This window comes from Anolis sagrei, chromosome Y (assembly GCF_037176765.1).
Source record: "Anolis sagrei isolate rAnoSag1 chromosome Y, rAnoSag1.mat, whole genome shotgun sequence".
Taxonomy (NCBI): Eukaryota; Metazoa; Chordata; class Lepidosauria; order Squamata; family Dactyloidae; genus Anolis; species Anolis sagrei.
Genome location: NC_090035.1, coordinates 74,839,504 through 74,854,571, shown reverse-complemented (window position 1 = coordinate 74,854,571; position 15,068 = coordinate 74,839,504). Strand labels below are relative to the sequence as shown.

Below are 15,068 nucleotides of genomic sequence, written 5' to 3'. Positions count from 1 at the left end.
GTCTTCTGATTTCCTGGCCACAGTCTGCATCTGCAGTAATCTTCCCACCTAGAAATACAAAGTCTGTCACAGCCTCCACATTTTCTCCCTCTAGTTTCCAGTTGTCAATCATATTTGGTTCTGGTCTATGAAGTCACAAAGACTCAGAAGCGACTGAACGAATAAACAACAAACTGAACTGAGCACAAATTACTTTTGCACATTGAACTTGATTTGCTGCAATTGTCGTAAGCTGAAGACAAAAGGAGGAAGTGGAAGAGTAAAACTGGGGCATCTTGAAAGCAGCTGAAAATATTTGAGGATAGAGGTTTAAGCAGGACTATTACTACCAAAGAATGGGAAAACTTCACCTGTTGAATTGATGTCTGCCAAGATAGTATTTCTCAAACTGTGCTCCTCCAGGTCTTTTGGATACCCGCTCCCAGAAATCCCAGCCAGCTTACCAGCTGTTAGGAATTGTGAGAGCAGAAGTCCAAAACATCTGGAGAAGCACAGTTTGAGAAACTCTGGTCCAAGACATCCAAATCCTGAGGATGAAAAAATAAAGACTTCCAATGGCAATGGAATCTTGGTCAGAAGTCAGTTCTGCCTTTTGAAATAAAAACCCAACAATCTCTTCCTGACACACAAGTCCACACACACACCTCACGCATAACCCAGTTCCTTTTAACCACACATCAGCATATGACCCACCCGTTTTGACTCAGCTGGTTCACAGAGGCTGTGTTGTGCTGCGCTGCATACAGGTTGGCTTTTGCATGGATTCAGGTGGTGCCAGGAGCAAAAACCAGACCCAGCAACAGAACCATTGGAACTAAAGGAGCTGGAAGGACCACAGAGGACAATCCCACCCAAAAGAAGCAAAGTGGAGACTCTCAATTCGGGGAAGCGATGATTCGGAGAGAGAGCAAGCGGTAAGCAGAACTTCTCAACTCTTCCTTTTCTTGAATGTCTTGGGGATTTTGCTGGTGTTTGTTCACCCAGTTTGACATCTTTATGAATCAGGGGACTTTATTTATGTTTTGTTTGAGTTTTCCCCTCTGTTGCAATATAGGAAAGCACTAGATTTCACAGGTTAAAATTGGGACAGGTGTGGCCAAGCAACATCAGTGTGTGTTTTGAGGATGGCAATGGTTATTAAGGAGCAGAAAAAGACAGAAGGTGCATCTACATTTTAGAATTAATGCGGTTTGACACCAATTTAACTGCCATGGCTCAATGCTATTGCATATTGTAATACTGTATAATCTATATCAATAAAAATGTAATGTTCGTTTGTGGGATTAACAGAACTCAAAAACCACTGGACGAATTGACACCAAATTTGGACACAAGACACCTAACAACCCAATGGATGTCCTTCACTCAAAAAAATGATTTTGTCATTTGGGAGTTGTAGTTGCTGGGATTTATAGTTCAGCTACAATCAAAGAGCATTCTGAGCACCACCAACGATGGTATTGAAGCAAACTTGGCACACAGTTCTCCCATGACCAACAGAAAATACTGGAAGGGTTTGGTGTGCAGTGTCCTTTGGTTTTGGAGTTGTAGTTCACCTACATCCAGAGAGCACTGTGGACTCAAACAATGATGGATCTGGACCAAACTCTATACGAATACTCAATATGCTCAAATGTAAACACTGGTGGAGTTTGGGGAAAACAGAACCTTGACATTTGGGAGTTGTAGTTGCTGGGATTTATAGCTCACCTACAATCACAGAGCAATCTGAACCCCAACAACGATAGAATTGGGCCAAACCTCCCACACAGAACCCCCAATGTGGGCCACAGCAACACATGGGAGGGGACGTCTAGTATTGTAATACAATATATTGTATATGCATATAATGGGAGCCCCCGGTAGTGCAGTGGGTTAAAGTGCTGAGATGCTGAGTTTGTTGACCAAAACGTCGCAGGTTTGAATCCGGGGAGCTGTGTGAGCTTCCGCTGTCAGCCCCAGCTTCTGCCAACCTAGCAGTTCGAAAACATGAAAGTGTGAGTAGATAAATAGGTACTACTCCGGCAGGAAGGTAACGGCACTTCATGCCGTCATGCCGGCCACATGACCTTGGAGGTGTCTACGAACAATGCTGGCTCTTTAGCTTAGAAATGGGGATGAGCACCAACCCCCAGAGTCGGACACGACTGGGCTTAATGTCAGGGGAAAACCTTCACCTTTACCTTATATGCATATAATATTTATAATATTATAATGTAATGCAGTACTATACTAATAATAATATGATATTATAATTATATATTTATATTACATGTAATATTACTAATAATATTACAATATAATGGTATAGTACAATATAGTAATATTTAATACGGATATTGTACTATGCTAATAATATAATATATTGTGTATATATATATGTGTGTGTGTGTGTGTGTGTGTGTGTGTGTGTGTATATCTTGTAAGCCACTCTGAGTCCCCTTTGGGGTGAGAACAACACCTGCAACAACTGCACCGGCTACCAATAGAACATCGGATCTCTTACAAGATACTGATCCTGACATTTAGAGCTCAAAATGGCCAAGGACCTTTCTATCTTAGGGACTGCCTCATTCCTTTTCTCCATCCGTGGTCACCTTGATCCACCCAGGAAAATCTCCTATACATACCGGGCCCTAGAGAGGGAGGTACACCTGGAAGCTACAAGGCGTAGAGCTTTTTCGACCTATGCTCCAATTCTGTGGAACTCATTGCCTCCATACATTAGAGCAATGTCGAAATTGCGACCTTTTGTAAAGGCACTCAAGACGTGGCTGTTTGGTTGTGCATTTAAGTAATCAGATCTAATTTGCCAAATAGTCACTGCTGAATGTTTTTATGTTGAATGTTTTTATATTGTGAAATGCTATTTTAGATTGTAAGTCGCTCAGAGCACTTTGGTGGAGAGCGACTAATTAAGAAATAAAGTGAAGTGAATGTCGTAAATAAATAAATAAATGTTGGGATTTGTAGTTTGGTGAGGCACCCAAATGCTAAACATTACAAATTCTCATGATTCCATAGCTTTGAGTCATGGCAGTTAAAATGATGTCAAAATGCATGAATTTTGCAGTGTTGATATACACTGGAAAGGCAGCAGCAATTTGCTTTTGCCTGAGCCTCCTGGAAAAGGTGGATTCCTCTCCTTAAATGACTGCAAACTATTTTTGCTTCTGTTTACAACAATAGAAATAAGCTGAGGGAAAACTCAGAGGAGGAGTGAAAAGTATAGGTTATTTATCTGTAACCGTGTTTCTCCGTGTGTTTACCTGTGAATTTGCATGTATGGCAGAAAATACCATATGTGCGAATTCACAGGGACTACAACGGAGAAGTAGATGCTTACCTGTAACCATGTTTCTCCGAGTGGTCACCTGTGAATTTGCACATATGGCAGAAACCCAGAAAGTACCATATGTGCGAATTCACAGGGACCACAACGGAGAAGTAGATGCCTACCTGTAACCATGTTTCTCCGAGTGGTCACCTGTGAATTTGCACATATGGCAGAAAGTACCATATGTGCGAATTCACAGAGACCACAACGGAGATGCTTACCTGTAGCCGTGTTTCTTTGAGTGGTCACCTGTGAATCGCACATATGGCAGAAAGTACTATATGTGCGAATTCACAGGGACCACAACGGAGAAGTATATGCTTACCTGTAACCGTGTTTCTCCGAGTGGTCACCTATGAATTTGCACATATGGCAGAAAGTACCATATGTGCGAATTCACAGGGACCACAACGGAGAAGTAGATGCTTACCTGTAACCGTGTTTCTCCGAGTGGTCACCTGTGAATTCATACATATAGCAGAAAGTACCATATGTGCGAATTCACAGGAACCACAACGGAGAAGTAGGTGCTTACCTGTAACCGTGTTTCTCCGAGTGGTCACCTGTGATATTGCACATATGGCAGAAAGTACCATTTGTGCGAATTCACAGGGACCACAACGGAGAAGTAGATGCTTACCTGTAACTGTGTTTCTCCGAGTGGTCATCTGTGAATTCGCACATATGGTACTTTCTGCTATATGTGCGATTCACAGGGACCATGACGGAAAAACTGGAACATGTTAGATGCAGCACACACAGTGGAATAACAAGAGTATTCTCAGTTCTTGTGGGTTTTTTAGGGCTATATGGCCATGTTCTAGAGGCATTTCTCCTGACGTTTCGCCTTGCATCTATGGCAAGCATCCTCAGAGGTGAGGTCTGCTGGAACTGGGAAAAAAGGGGTTTATATATCTGTGGAATGACCTGGGTGAGACAAAGGGCTTTTGTAAGTTGGGCTAGGTGTGAATCTTTCAACTGACCACCTTGATTAGCATACAATGGGCTGACTGTGCCTGGAGCAAACTCTTCTTGAAAGGTGATTAGATGTCCCTGCCTGTTTTTCTCTCTGCTGTTTTTGCTGTTGCAATTTTAGGATTTTTTAATACTGGTAGCCAGATTTTGTTCATTTTCATGGTTTCTTCCTTTCTGTTGAAATTGTCCACATGTTTGTGGATTTCAATGGCTTCTCTGTGTAGTCTGACATGGTGGTCAGACTTCAAGGATGCCATCCAAGAGTATTAATTGGGACAGTCCCTGTCAAATTGAGACAGTTGAAAGGGGTTTGCTTCTCCTTCCCCACGTATGTCTTTGAAAGAGAGAGAGAGCTATTGTTGGATGTCTATCACGCTCCTCAAGATGCAAAGGTGACGCCTGAATGCTGGGATACTGTCAACTTCCACACGCTTCCTTTACTGCCTTTAGTTGAGATGCGGAACAATGGCCCTGCGTAGGTGGCACATTTCCATTTCTTGTGTCCCTTGGCAAAGGTCACTTCTGCGCCGAGAGACGCAAGGCTGTCAAATCTGACAAAGGGAGAGTTTTGCAACCAAAGACTCTGCATATTTGAAGTGCCCAACCCTGAATTCAGAAGAACTAAGGACAACTTTGTATGACTAGGAGTCCTTTTTTTAATTTTTTGCAATAATAAAGTCTCCAGTTGCCTCATTCTGTCGATGTCAAAGAAAAGTGAGTTTGTGTGAGGTCAGCATTATACTGAATACTTTTCAAGTACAACTTGCAAAAGTTTTTCTTTCTCAATATAATACTGGTAATTGCTGGGAGATTGTGAAGGGTTTAATTCAAAAATGGATGTTTTTTCCTAAGCTTTGGTTTAACATACAATCCAAGTGTCCCAGAAAGGATGGTCCTAAAAAAGATTAGACTCCCCTTTTGGCTTCAGTTTGGTCATATATACCCTCCAATGTGGCAGAGAGTCCTAGTTGTTTGTTGTTGTTCATTCGTTCAGTTGCTTCCGACACTTTGTGACCTCATGAACCAGCTCACGCCAGAGCTCCCTGTCGGCTGCCACTACCCCCAGCTCCTTCAAGGTGAATCCAGTCATTTCAAGGATGCCATCCATCCATCTTGCCCTTGGTCGGCCCCTCTTCCTTTTTCCTTCTATTTTCCCCAGCATCATTCTCTTCTCTAAGCCCTGGTTAGTTCTCTGTCATTCCGCTTTTTCAACTGATTTTGAAGTGTGCTCTTTCCTCTTCCCGTTATCCCCTTTTGCCTCAGTTTACTTGAGTTTAAAGTGTAGAAGTAGTGGGTTGTTGTAGGTTTTTTCGGGCTATATGGCCATGGTCTAGAGGCATTCTCTCCTGACGCTTCGCCTGCATCTATGGCAAGCATCCTCAGAGGTAGTGAGGTCTGTTGGAACTAAGAAAAAGGGTTTATATATCTGTGGAATGACCAGGGTGAGACAAAGGACTCTTGTCTGCTGGAGCTAGGTGTGAATGTATCAACTGACCACCTAGAGCAAACTTTTGCTGAGAGGTGATTAGATGTCCTTGTTTGTTTGCATTCAACTCAGAAGGAGTGAGAGAAGAGGAGGAAACTCAGTACAGAATGTTCCAAAAGTTTTCTGCTTCAAAGTGTATTTTTGCCCATATTTCCCCAGTAGTAACTTCTGCTCTTTTGTCTAGCCCAGTGTTTCTCAACCTTCGTAATGCCGCGACCCCTTAATGCAGTTTTTCCTGTCGTGGTGACCCCCAATTTTTATTTTATTTATCGTGTCAGAAGCGAGTTGAGGGTACAGTTAAAATGTATTTAAAAAGAAGCTGATACATTGCAATGCCCTTTGTGTGCATGTGTGCAACTGCACAATATATATATATATATGCATGGAAGGAAGTTGAGCAAGAGGAAGGAACATTGCTTCTGGATTTGTGGTTTATTTACAGATGTACAGAAAGGAGATGGAGGAAATGCAGAAGAGTCTGTGGACTTCATCAGACATGCAGGAGGGATGCAGGGAAAGTGGGGGAGAGTGTTGGGAAGAGTGGGGAAATCATCTTACCCCGTTCTCTCCCGGCAAGGTCCGTCTTCAGGGATGGCCAGACATCCCATGACCTTTCCCAGTCTTCTTCCCACATCCCTTCACTTTCCTTGCCTTCTAGAATCAGGAGTCCCAAAAACACCATCCTCATGCAATGATAGATCAAGGCCGAACTTGGCACAGAGAGCCCCCATGGCCAACTCAACATTCCAGTGTGGTTAGGGAGAGGATGTGCTATGGATAATGGGACTTGCAGTACCTTCACTCATTTTCTCAGTCCCCTGAGACTCTCATCCAATGACTGATCAATACCAAACTTGGCACACAGAGCCCAGACTTTTGAAAATGGAGTCTTCTCTCACTGGCAAGACGGATTCCCATGGGTGGCCTCTAGAAGTGGCTGTGTCGCCTTTGTTTATTGATGTGCTGTGGGCTTGGCCTCATGTAAGCCGTACCGAGTCCCTTGGGGAGATGGTAGCAGGGTACAAATAAAGTATTATTATTATTATTATTATTATTATTATTATGGGATGGCCTCCGTGGGACTCCGTTTTGCCAGCGTGCTGCAACGAAGAAAGTACAACTCCCAAATAACAGGGGGGAATATCTATTCATTTATTCATTTACAGTATTTATATTCTGCCCTTCTCACCCCGCAGGGGACTCAGGGCGGATCACAATGCACATATACATGGCAAACATTCAATGCCATAGACACACAACCAGGGGCGGCTCAACCTATTACGCAAAGTATGCCTTTGCAGTAGAGTTGATTTTGCCCAGGGGCGCTCTTGAGGTGCTCTTGGGGGGAAATAGACCTTGACATATGCAAGTTGTAGTTACTGGGATGTATAGTTCACCTACAATCAAAGAGCATTCTGAACTCCACCAATGATGGAATTGAACCAAATATGGCACAAGGAACTCCCATGAGGAACAGAAAATATATATCAGTGATTGGTTGGAGGGGGGGGGGGGCACCAAAATACTGTTTGCTTACTGTTGAAAATTACCTAAGGCCACCTCTGCACACAACATATATAAACAGACATACAGAGGCTATTTAACATTCCAGCTTCGTGAGGTTATTCCGACCACTGGGGGAGCTGTCACTTCACTGTCCACTTGTGACACGGATGGAGTACTTCCTCATTCTTTTGCACGTTGCTGGAGATTTTTTTATGGTGTCATAGATTAGTTAAATTAGTCTCCCCGCATATTTTTTATTATTTATTTATTTTAAAAAATTATATCCCGATCTTCTCACCTCCGTAGAAGGACTCAGATCGGCTTACAGCAAGGATTCAATGCTACTAATACAAGTTAAAACATCATACAACAATACAAGATTAAAATACATATATACCAAATCGCCAAGGTAAAATCATGTTCAACTCAGTCCGCATATGTGGTCACTCACTTTGGTCTGTAACCAGTCTCAGCCATTATTCTGGGAATTCTTCGTTCCATGACCAGCATTTCACTAGCCTCCTGAAGGACAACAGGGAGGGGGCAGATCTAATCTCACTCGGGAGAGAGTTCCATAGTCGAGGGCCCACCACAGAGAAGGTCCTGTCTCTCGTCCCCACCAAACACGCTTGCAAAGGTGGTGGGACCAAGAGCAGGGCCTCTGTGGAAGATCTTAACATCCTTGATAGTTCATAGGGGAGAATACGTTCAGACAGGTAAACTGGGCCAGAACCATATAGGAATTTATAGGTTAAAACCAGAACTTTGAATTGTGCTCGGAAGCTTATTGGCAACCAGTGGAGCTGGTGCAGCCAGGGAGTTGTGCGCTCCCTGTACCCAGCTCCTGTCAGTGGCCTGGCTACCGAGCGCTGGACTAATTGCAGCTTCCGGGCAGTCTTCAGAGGCAACCCCACGTAGAGAGTGTTGCAGAAATCTATATGGGATGTAACCAGAGCGTGGACCACTGTGGTCAAGTCAAACTTCTCAAGGTACGGGTGCAGCTGGTGCACAAGTTTTAACTGTGCAAAAGCTCTCCCGGCCACCGCTGAGACCTCAGCGATGAGTCCAGGATCACTCCCATAAAGAAGTACCTAAATCCATGTGATGAGGTCCCTATGTGATGAGGTTTTAATTATGTTTTGGGGAATGGTTGAGTGACGTTAATTAGCGAAACATCAGTGGAAATGTCTAAAATGTTTAATTTCTCCTTGCCGATGCCACCAGACCCACACTCTAATATTTCATAGATGTAAATTGGAACGTGTGTGGCCAAGCAACATCAGAGTGAGGTGAAGATGGCAGAAGTTATTAATGAAGAACTCATAAGTTAACAGAGGCTGCAGCAGTTTGCTTTTGACAGAGTCTTTTGGGAAGGACAAGTCCCCCCACCCACCCTACACACACACACTTTTTCCACTCTGCTGAATAAACTGAGCACAAACCTTTTTCATTTCGATATGAGTTTACAGCAAAGGAAGTAAGCTGACCTCAAAGGAGATAAGTGAGAGCCAAAAGGCATAGAACTTTGCTTGAGAAGTTTGATGCCTGAAATGTCTTTTAACATCCACGATGAAGCATGAGTTTGACAGTTTGTTCAATGTACGAGGGTTGAATGAAAAGTAATGCCTCCACTTTCGTAACTCCTCAACAGATGGCTGTACTGGTATGCGGCAGGTACTGGCTTGTTCAGTAGACTCTCCTCTACAGTTCCATTTAGGCAGGAAGCCTTAGCATTGAACAGTTGTGTTGTTAAAGTGTGAAGTATGGAACCCTGTGCAGACAGTCGGTCAATGCGACTTAAGCAACATGCAGTCATTGAATTCTTGACAGCAGAAGGTGTTGCTTCAACATCTTTAAAACTACTCACCCAACAAAGCACAGTACTCGCATCAACACAATCACCATAAACAGCTTGCATTCTCTGATGAATCTTCTTTAGGGTGACACCTTCTGCTGTCAAGAATTCAATGACTACACGTTGCTGAAGTCGCATTGATCAACCGTCTGCACAGGGTTTCATACTTCGCACTTTAACAACACAACCATTCAATGCTAAGGCTTCCTATCAAAATGGAACTGTAGAGGAGAGTCTACTGAACAAGCCAGTACCTGCCGCATACCAGTACTGCCATCTGTTGAGGAGTTACAAAGGTGGAGGCATTACTTTTCATTCCACCCTCATATTTTGCTCTTTGCATTTTTCATCACCCCCAAGAGAAGGCTGTGTCCTACCTACACTGAAGCACCTGCCATGTTTCCAGCCTTGTACTCGGCTTCCTTCGATGCAGGATACTATAGTTGTAATGGATGTCTCTAAAGTATTGTCGAAGGCTTTCATGGCCGGAATCACTGGATTGTTGTAGGTTTTTTGGGCTATATGGCCATGTCCTAGAAGCATTCTCTCCTGATGTTTCGCCTGCATCTGTGGCAAGCATCCTCAGTGCTTTTCAGGCTGTATGGCCATGTTCTAGAAGCATTCTCTCCTGACGTTTCGCCTGCCTCTGTGGCAAGCATCCTCAGTGTTTTTAGGGCTGTATGGCCAAGTTCTAGAAGCATTCTCTCCTGATATTTCACCTGCATCTGTGGCAAGCATCCTCAGTGTTTTTTGGGTTGTGTGCCCATGTTCTAGAAGCATTCTCTCCTGACATTTCACCTGCATCTGTGGCAAGCATCCTCAGTGATTTTCGGGTTGTATGGCCATGTTCTAGAAGCATTCTCTCCTGACATTTCACCTGCATCCGTGGCAAGCATTCTCAGTGTTTTTTGAGCTGTATGGCCATGTTCTAGAAGCACTCTCCTGACGTTTCACCTGCATCTGTGGCAAGCATCCTCAGTGTTTTTCGGGTTGTATGGCCATGTTCTAGAAGCATTCTCTCCTGACGTTTCACCTGCATCGGTGGCACGCATCCTCAGCATTTTTCGGGCTGTATGGCCATGTTCTAGAAGCATTCTCTCCTATGTTTCACCTGCATCTGTGACAAGCATCCACAGTGATTTTCGGGTTGTATGGCCATGTTCCAGAAGCATTCTCTCCTATGTTTCACCTGCATCTGTGGCAAGCATCCTCAGTGATTTTCGGGTTGTATGGCCATGTTTTAGAAGCATTCTCTCCTGACGTTTCACCTGCATCTGTGGCAAGCATCCTCAGTGTTTTTCGGGCTGTATGGCCATCTTCTAGATGCATTCTCTCCTGACATTTGATCTGCATCTGTGGAAAGCATCCTCAGTGGCAAGCATCATCTGAGGATGCTTGCCACAGATGCAGGCGAAACGTCAGGAGAGAATGCTTCTAGAACATGGTCATACAGCCCGGAAAACCTACAACAACCCGTTGTCTCTAAAGCTTTTTCCAATGGTCTGTTTAGCCTAATTAGGCAAGGACCATCCCCATTAATCATCTGCTATCGCACTTGATCTCCTGCTTTTAAAATGATCCAGTTTCTTTTCTCCTCCTGCTTTCCCCCTTGGTTTATTTCAGTTGCTGCAAACTGGATTCAAACTGCAAAAGTCAGTTCAGTAAGGGAAATAGAAGAAGTGGGCTAAAGACTTGCTATCAACAGTATGCTCATTTAGGTTTTTCCCAGCTCTCTTAAACTATGTGCGTAAATACCTAGGTTTCTCTGCCCACAATAGTAGTATTTGCCTTCATTAATAACTTTTGCTCACTTCTTGCCTAAATGCACCCTGATGTGGCTTTGCCACATATATCCTATTTTACCACCTGTGAAATGTTGAATGCTTTTGTAGGAAATCCCGGGCAGAGGCTCCCAGCATGACCAACACCGGGACCATCCCAGGCACCGGCAAGATCTACCGGAGGAAGAGCAGGCGGCGCATGACTTGCCCTAACCCCAGGGAAATCAATCAGGCCATAGCCTCCCTCACCCTGGGAGAACTGAACCGGTCCTGCACTTTGGAGGAGCTGATTGAGAAGTGCCTTCGCTCTTTTGGTAATTTATCTCTGGCCAGGGCTGGATTGGGCTGGTGGTCGTAGAAGCCAAGGGATTGGGGCCCTTTGGGTATCAAGACTTAGCTATCATGACTTGTTTTCAAATCAACCTGGGACTAATCCAGGTATTGAATAGGGAAAGCTTTGTTAAGTACCACTTTCCCCTTAAAACTGTGATAGGCAACTTGGGGCCCCCAGATGTTGCAATTCTCCAACTCATCAGACACAAATAGAAAAGCCAATGGTCAAAGATAATAGGAGCAGAAGTACAACAATGACCGAATAGCACATGTTCCCTAAATGTCCTTAATATTAATATCTGACCATCTTATGATTCCTTCTCTATCCCACCTGTTAACTTTGAGCCAGTGTGGTATATAGGGTGGAAGGGAAAGCAAAATTAGCTTTTGAATACCAGATGCTATAGGGTATCTTTCATAGAATACAGAATTATAGAATCACTAGCTGTCCCCTGCCATGCGTTACTGTGGCCCAGTCTGTGTTTTGTGTGTGTGTGTGTGTATGGCTTTGTGCATGCATTGTAATGGGTTTGGGTTTTTTTGCTTTTTAAGTCTCTTCCACTGTGTTTTTCAGTGTTTTTATGAGTGATGGTCACTTGTTGGCCTGATAGGTGTCTTGTGTCAAATTTGGTGTCAATTTGTCCAGTGGTTTTTGAGTTATGTTAATCCCACAAACTAATGTTACATTTTTATTTATATAGACTAGCCATTCCCTGCCACGCGTTGCTGTGGCCCACATGTGGGTTCTGTGTGGGAGGTTTGGCCCAATTCTATCATTGGTGGGGTCTGTGATTGAACTATAAATCCCAGCAACTACAACTCCCAAATGTCAAGATTATATTTTCCCCAAACTCCACCAGTGTTCACATTTGGGCATATGGAATATTCGTGTAGAGTTTGGTTCAGATCCATCATTGTTTGAGTCCACAATGCTCTCTGGATGTAGGTGAACTACAACTCCAAAACCAAAGGACACTACCCACCAAACCCTTCCAGTATTTTCTGTTGGCCATGGGAGAACTGTGTGCCACGTTTGGTTCAATTCCATCGTTGGTGGGGTTCAGAATGCTCTTTGATTGTAGGTGAACTATAAATCCCAGCAACTACAACTCCCAAATGACAAAATCAATTTTTTTGAGTGAAGGACATACATTGGGTTGTTAGGTGTCTTGTGTCCAAATTTGGTGTCAATTCTTCCAATGGTTTTTGAGTTCTGTTAATCCCACAAACGAACATTACATTTTTATTTATATAGATTTCAAAGGTACCCTGGGGTCATCTAGTCCAACTCTGTGCCAGTAGAGAAATCTATAGCTAGTCTCCTTGACAGGTTCTCACCTTTAGTGACACATCTTCAACAAAGGAGAGTTTCCACCATCCAAGACAGTGTGGTCTACTGTCAAACAGCTCTTACTGTCAGGAGGTTCTTCCTAAGATTTAACCAGAACTGACTTTCTTGTAATTTGAATCCACTGGTGCAGACTCCAGAGCAGAAAGCCTTCTTCTTTCCACTTTCTACTTTTGACAGGCCTTCTCCATTTCCACTTTGCAGTCCAGTTCTACTTCCCCTTTGCTTGCAAATAAAATCAGCTTAACTCTTTCCCTCCTCCTCTAGATTTGGATGGGAACCTGTGCACCAGCGACTTCACGGTGAACATGACATTGACAGTCCACAGTTGGGTGGTCCCGTCTGCAGAGCTCGCACGGCACCTCCTGAAGTTATATCCTTTTGGAGCGGGTAACTCTGGATTGCTTTGGGGGAAACACCTCATTTAGTGCTGTGGGCCATGGCGTTTGAATCTGAGATCTTTGAATCTGAGATCTTAACTTTGTACCCAGCTATAAACCCAAAGCATGTATGGGACAGAAAAAGTGGCATCAAACTGCTATAATTCTGCATTTTCCTCTTTCTGAGAAAGAAAGAGGAAAGGATCAGAATGCATTGGAGAATTCCAAGATTTGCATAACTTACTTACTTAGGCGATCCCTCGTTGGACGAGTAGGATAGTCTTCCAGGATTAGTATTCTTGTGGATCCGTAGGTGGCTGTGAAGCCCTATTCTTGACCTGCATCTTCTCCCGCAATGAGGGCATTGGTTTCCAAGTGGAAGGCGCTCTTGGTCGGGGTTGGCTTGACGCGCCTTCCTCTTGGCACGTTTCTCTCTTTCGTGCCTCTTCAAATTCGGCAGCACTGCTGGTCACAGCTGACCTCCAGCTGGAGTGCTCAAGGGCTTCCTAGTTCTCAGTGTCTATGCCAGAGTTTTTAAGGTTGCCTTTGAGCCCATCTTTAAATCTCTTTTCCTGCCCACCAACATTCAGTTTTCCGTTCTTGAGTTTGGAGTAGAGCAACTGCTTTGGGAGACGGTGGTCGGGCATCCAGAGAACGTGGCTGGTCCAGCCGAGTTGATGGCAGAGGACCATCACTTCAATGCTGGTGGTCTTTGCTTCTTCCAGCACACTGACATTTGTCCGCCTGCCTTCCCAAGAGATTTGCAGGATTTTCCGGAGGCAGCGCTGATGGAATCGTTCCAGAAGTTGCATGTGACTTCTGTAGACACTCCACGTTTTGCAGGCTTATAAGCATTTGCATAACTGGGATAGTCCTTAAAAAAGAAGGATTCAGGGACAAAATTCCATTAAAAATTAGTGTCAGCTTTATTTAGTAAGACAGTAACCATAGAACGTTGACACTCAGTTGGGATGGAGTAATGGAATAATGTAGCCTTCCAAGTGTTGCTGGACTGCAAATCCCAGCAACACCAGTCAGCATGATCAGTAATGAGGAAGCATCAAAACATCTGGAGGGCCACTTGATTCCCAGCTCTGATATAGAGTTTAGTTACTGGTAACGTTTGAAGGAGAAAAGGAGATTATTTAGAGCAGTTACTAGTAACTCTTGAGGGAGCAGAGGAAAGGAGATTGCGGTAAGCATGTGGGTTGTTTGTTTTGCTCAAAAATTTGAAATAACTCTTAACTCAACTTGCTACATACCAAAAAGCATCCAAGGAGAAGCTGCAGGCACGCCAGCTGAGGATCTGCCACTTCATCCGGTCAGAATTATTTCACCATAATTCCCTTTTTCTCCCCAACATTTCTGTAAAAATGCAGGGGTGGGCAAAGTGCAGCGTATGGTATGTAGGCTGGGTATGTTTTTGAGCACCAGCTACATCTTCCCCAAGATTAGCACCGGGACTGTGGCGCAGCTGGCTGGGAGTCAGCTGCATTAAGACCTCTACTGACCAAAAGGTCATGAGTTCAAAGCCAGCCCGGGTCGGAGCGAGCTTCCAACCAATTTGTGTAGCTTGCTGTCGACCTTTGCAGCCCAAAAGACAGTTTATTATTTATTTATTTATTTATTTACAGCTTTTATATTCCGCCCTTCTCACCCCGCAGGGGACTCAGGGCGGATTACAGTGTACACATATATGGCAAACATTCAATGCCAACATATATAGACACACAACATATATAGACAGACACTCAGAGGCTATTTAACATTCCACCTTCTGGCCACCAGGGGAGCTGTCACTTCACCGTCCATTTGTGACACTGATGAAGTACTTCCGCATTCTCCGCATGCTTTTGCTGGAGTCTTTTTTATAGCCTCATAAATTAGTTAATATAGCCTCCCCACACTTTAAGGTGGTACCTTATTTTCCTACTTGACAGATGCAACTGTCTTTCGGATTGCAAAGGTCAACAACAGGCTACACAATTGGTTGGAAACCCACTCCAACCCGGGCTGGCTTCGAACTCATGACCTTTTGGTCAGAGTGATCTTAATTCAGCTGACACT

The 15,068-nt window shown here is 44.0% G+C and overlaps 1 protein-coding gene across 1 annotated transcript in view; it reads left to right on the top strand.

The window, feature by feature from the left end:
- Positions 1 to 657: 657 nt before the first annotated feature.
- Positions 658 to 15,068, top strand: part of LOC132780183 (RAS guanyl-releasing protein 4) — a 44,791-nt gene continuing 30,380 nt past the window's right edge. The window contains exons 1-4 of the mRNA XM_067462259.1: positions 658 to 914; positions 11,052 to 11,254; positions 12,889 to 12,994; positions 14,260 to 14,322. Coding sequence (XP_067318360.1) covers positions 892 to 914; positions 11,052 to 11,254; positions 12,889 to 12,994; positions 14,260 to 14,322 — 395 coding nt within the window. The 5' untranslated portion in view covers positions 658 to 891. The remainder of the gene's footprint in view (positions 915 to 11,051; positions 11,255 to 12,888; positions 12,995 to 14,259; positions 14,323 to 15,068) is intronic.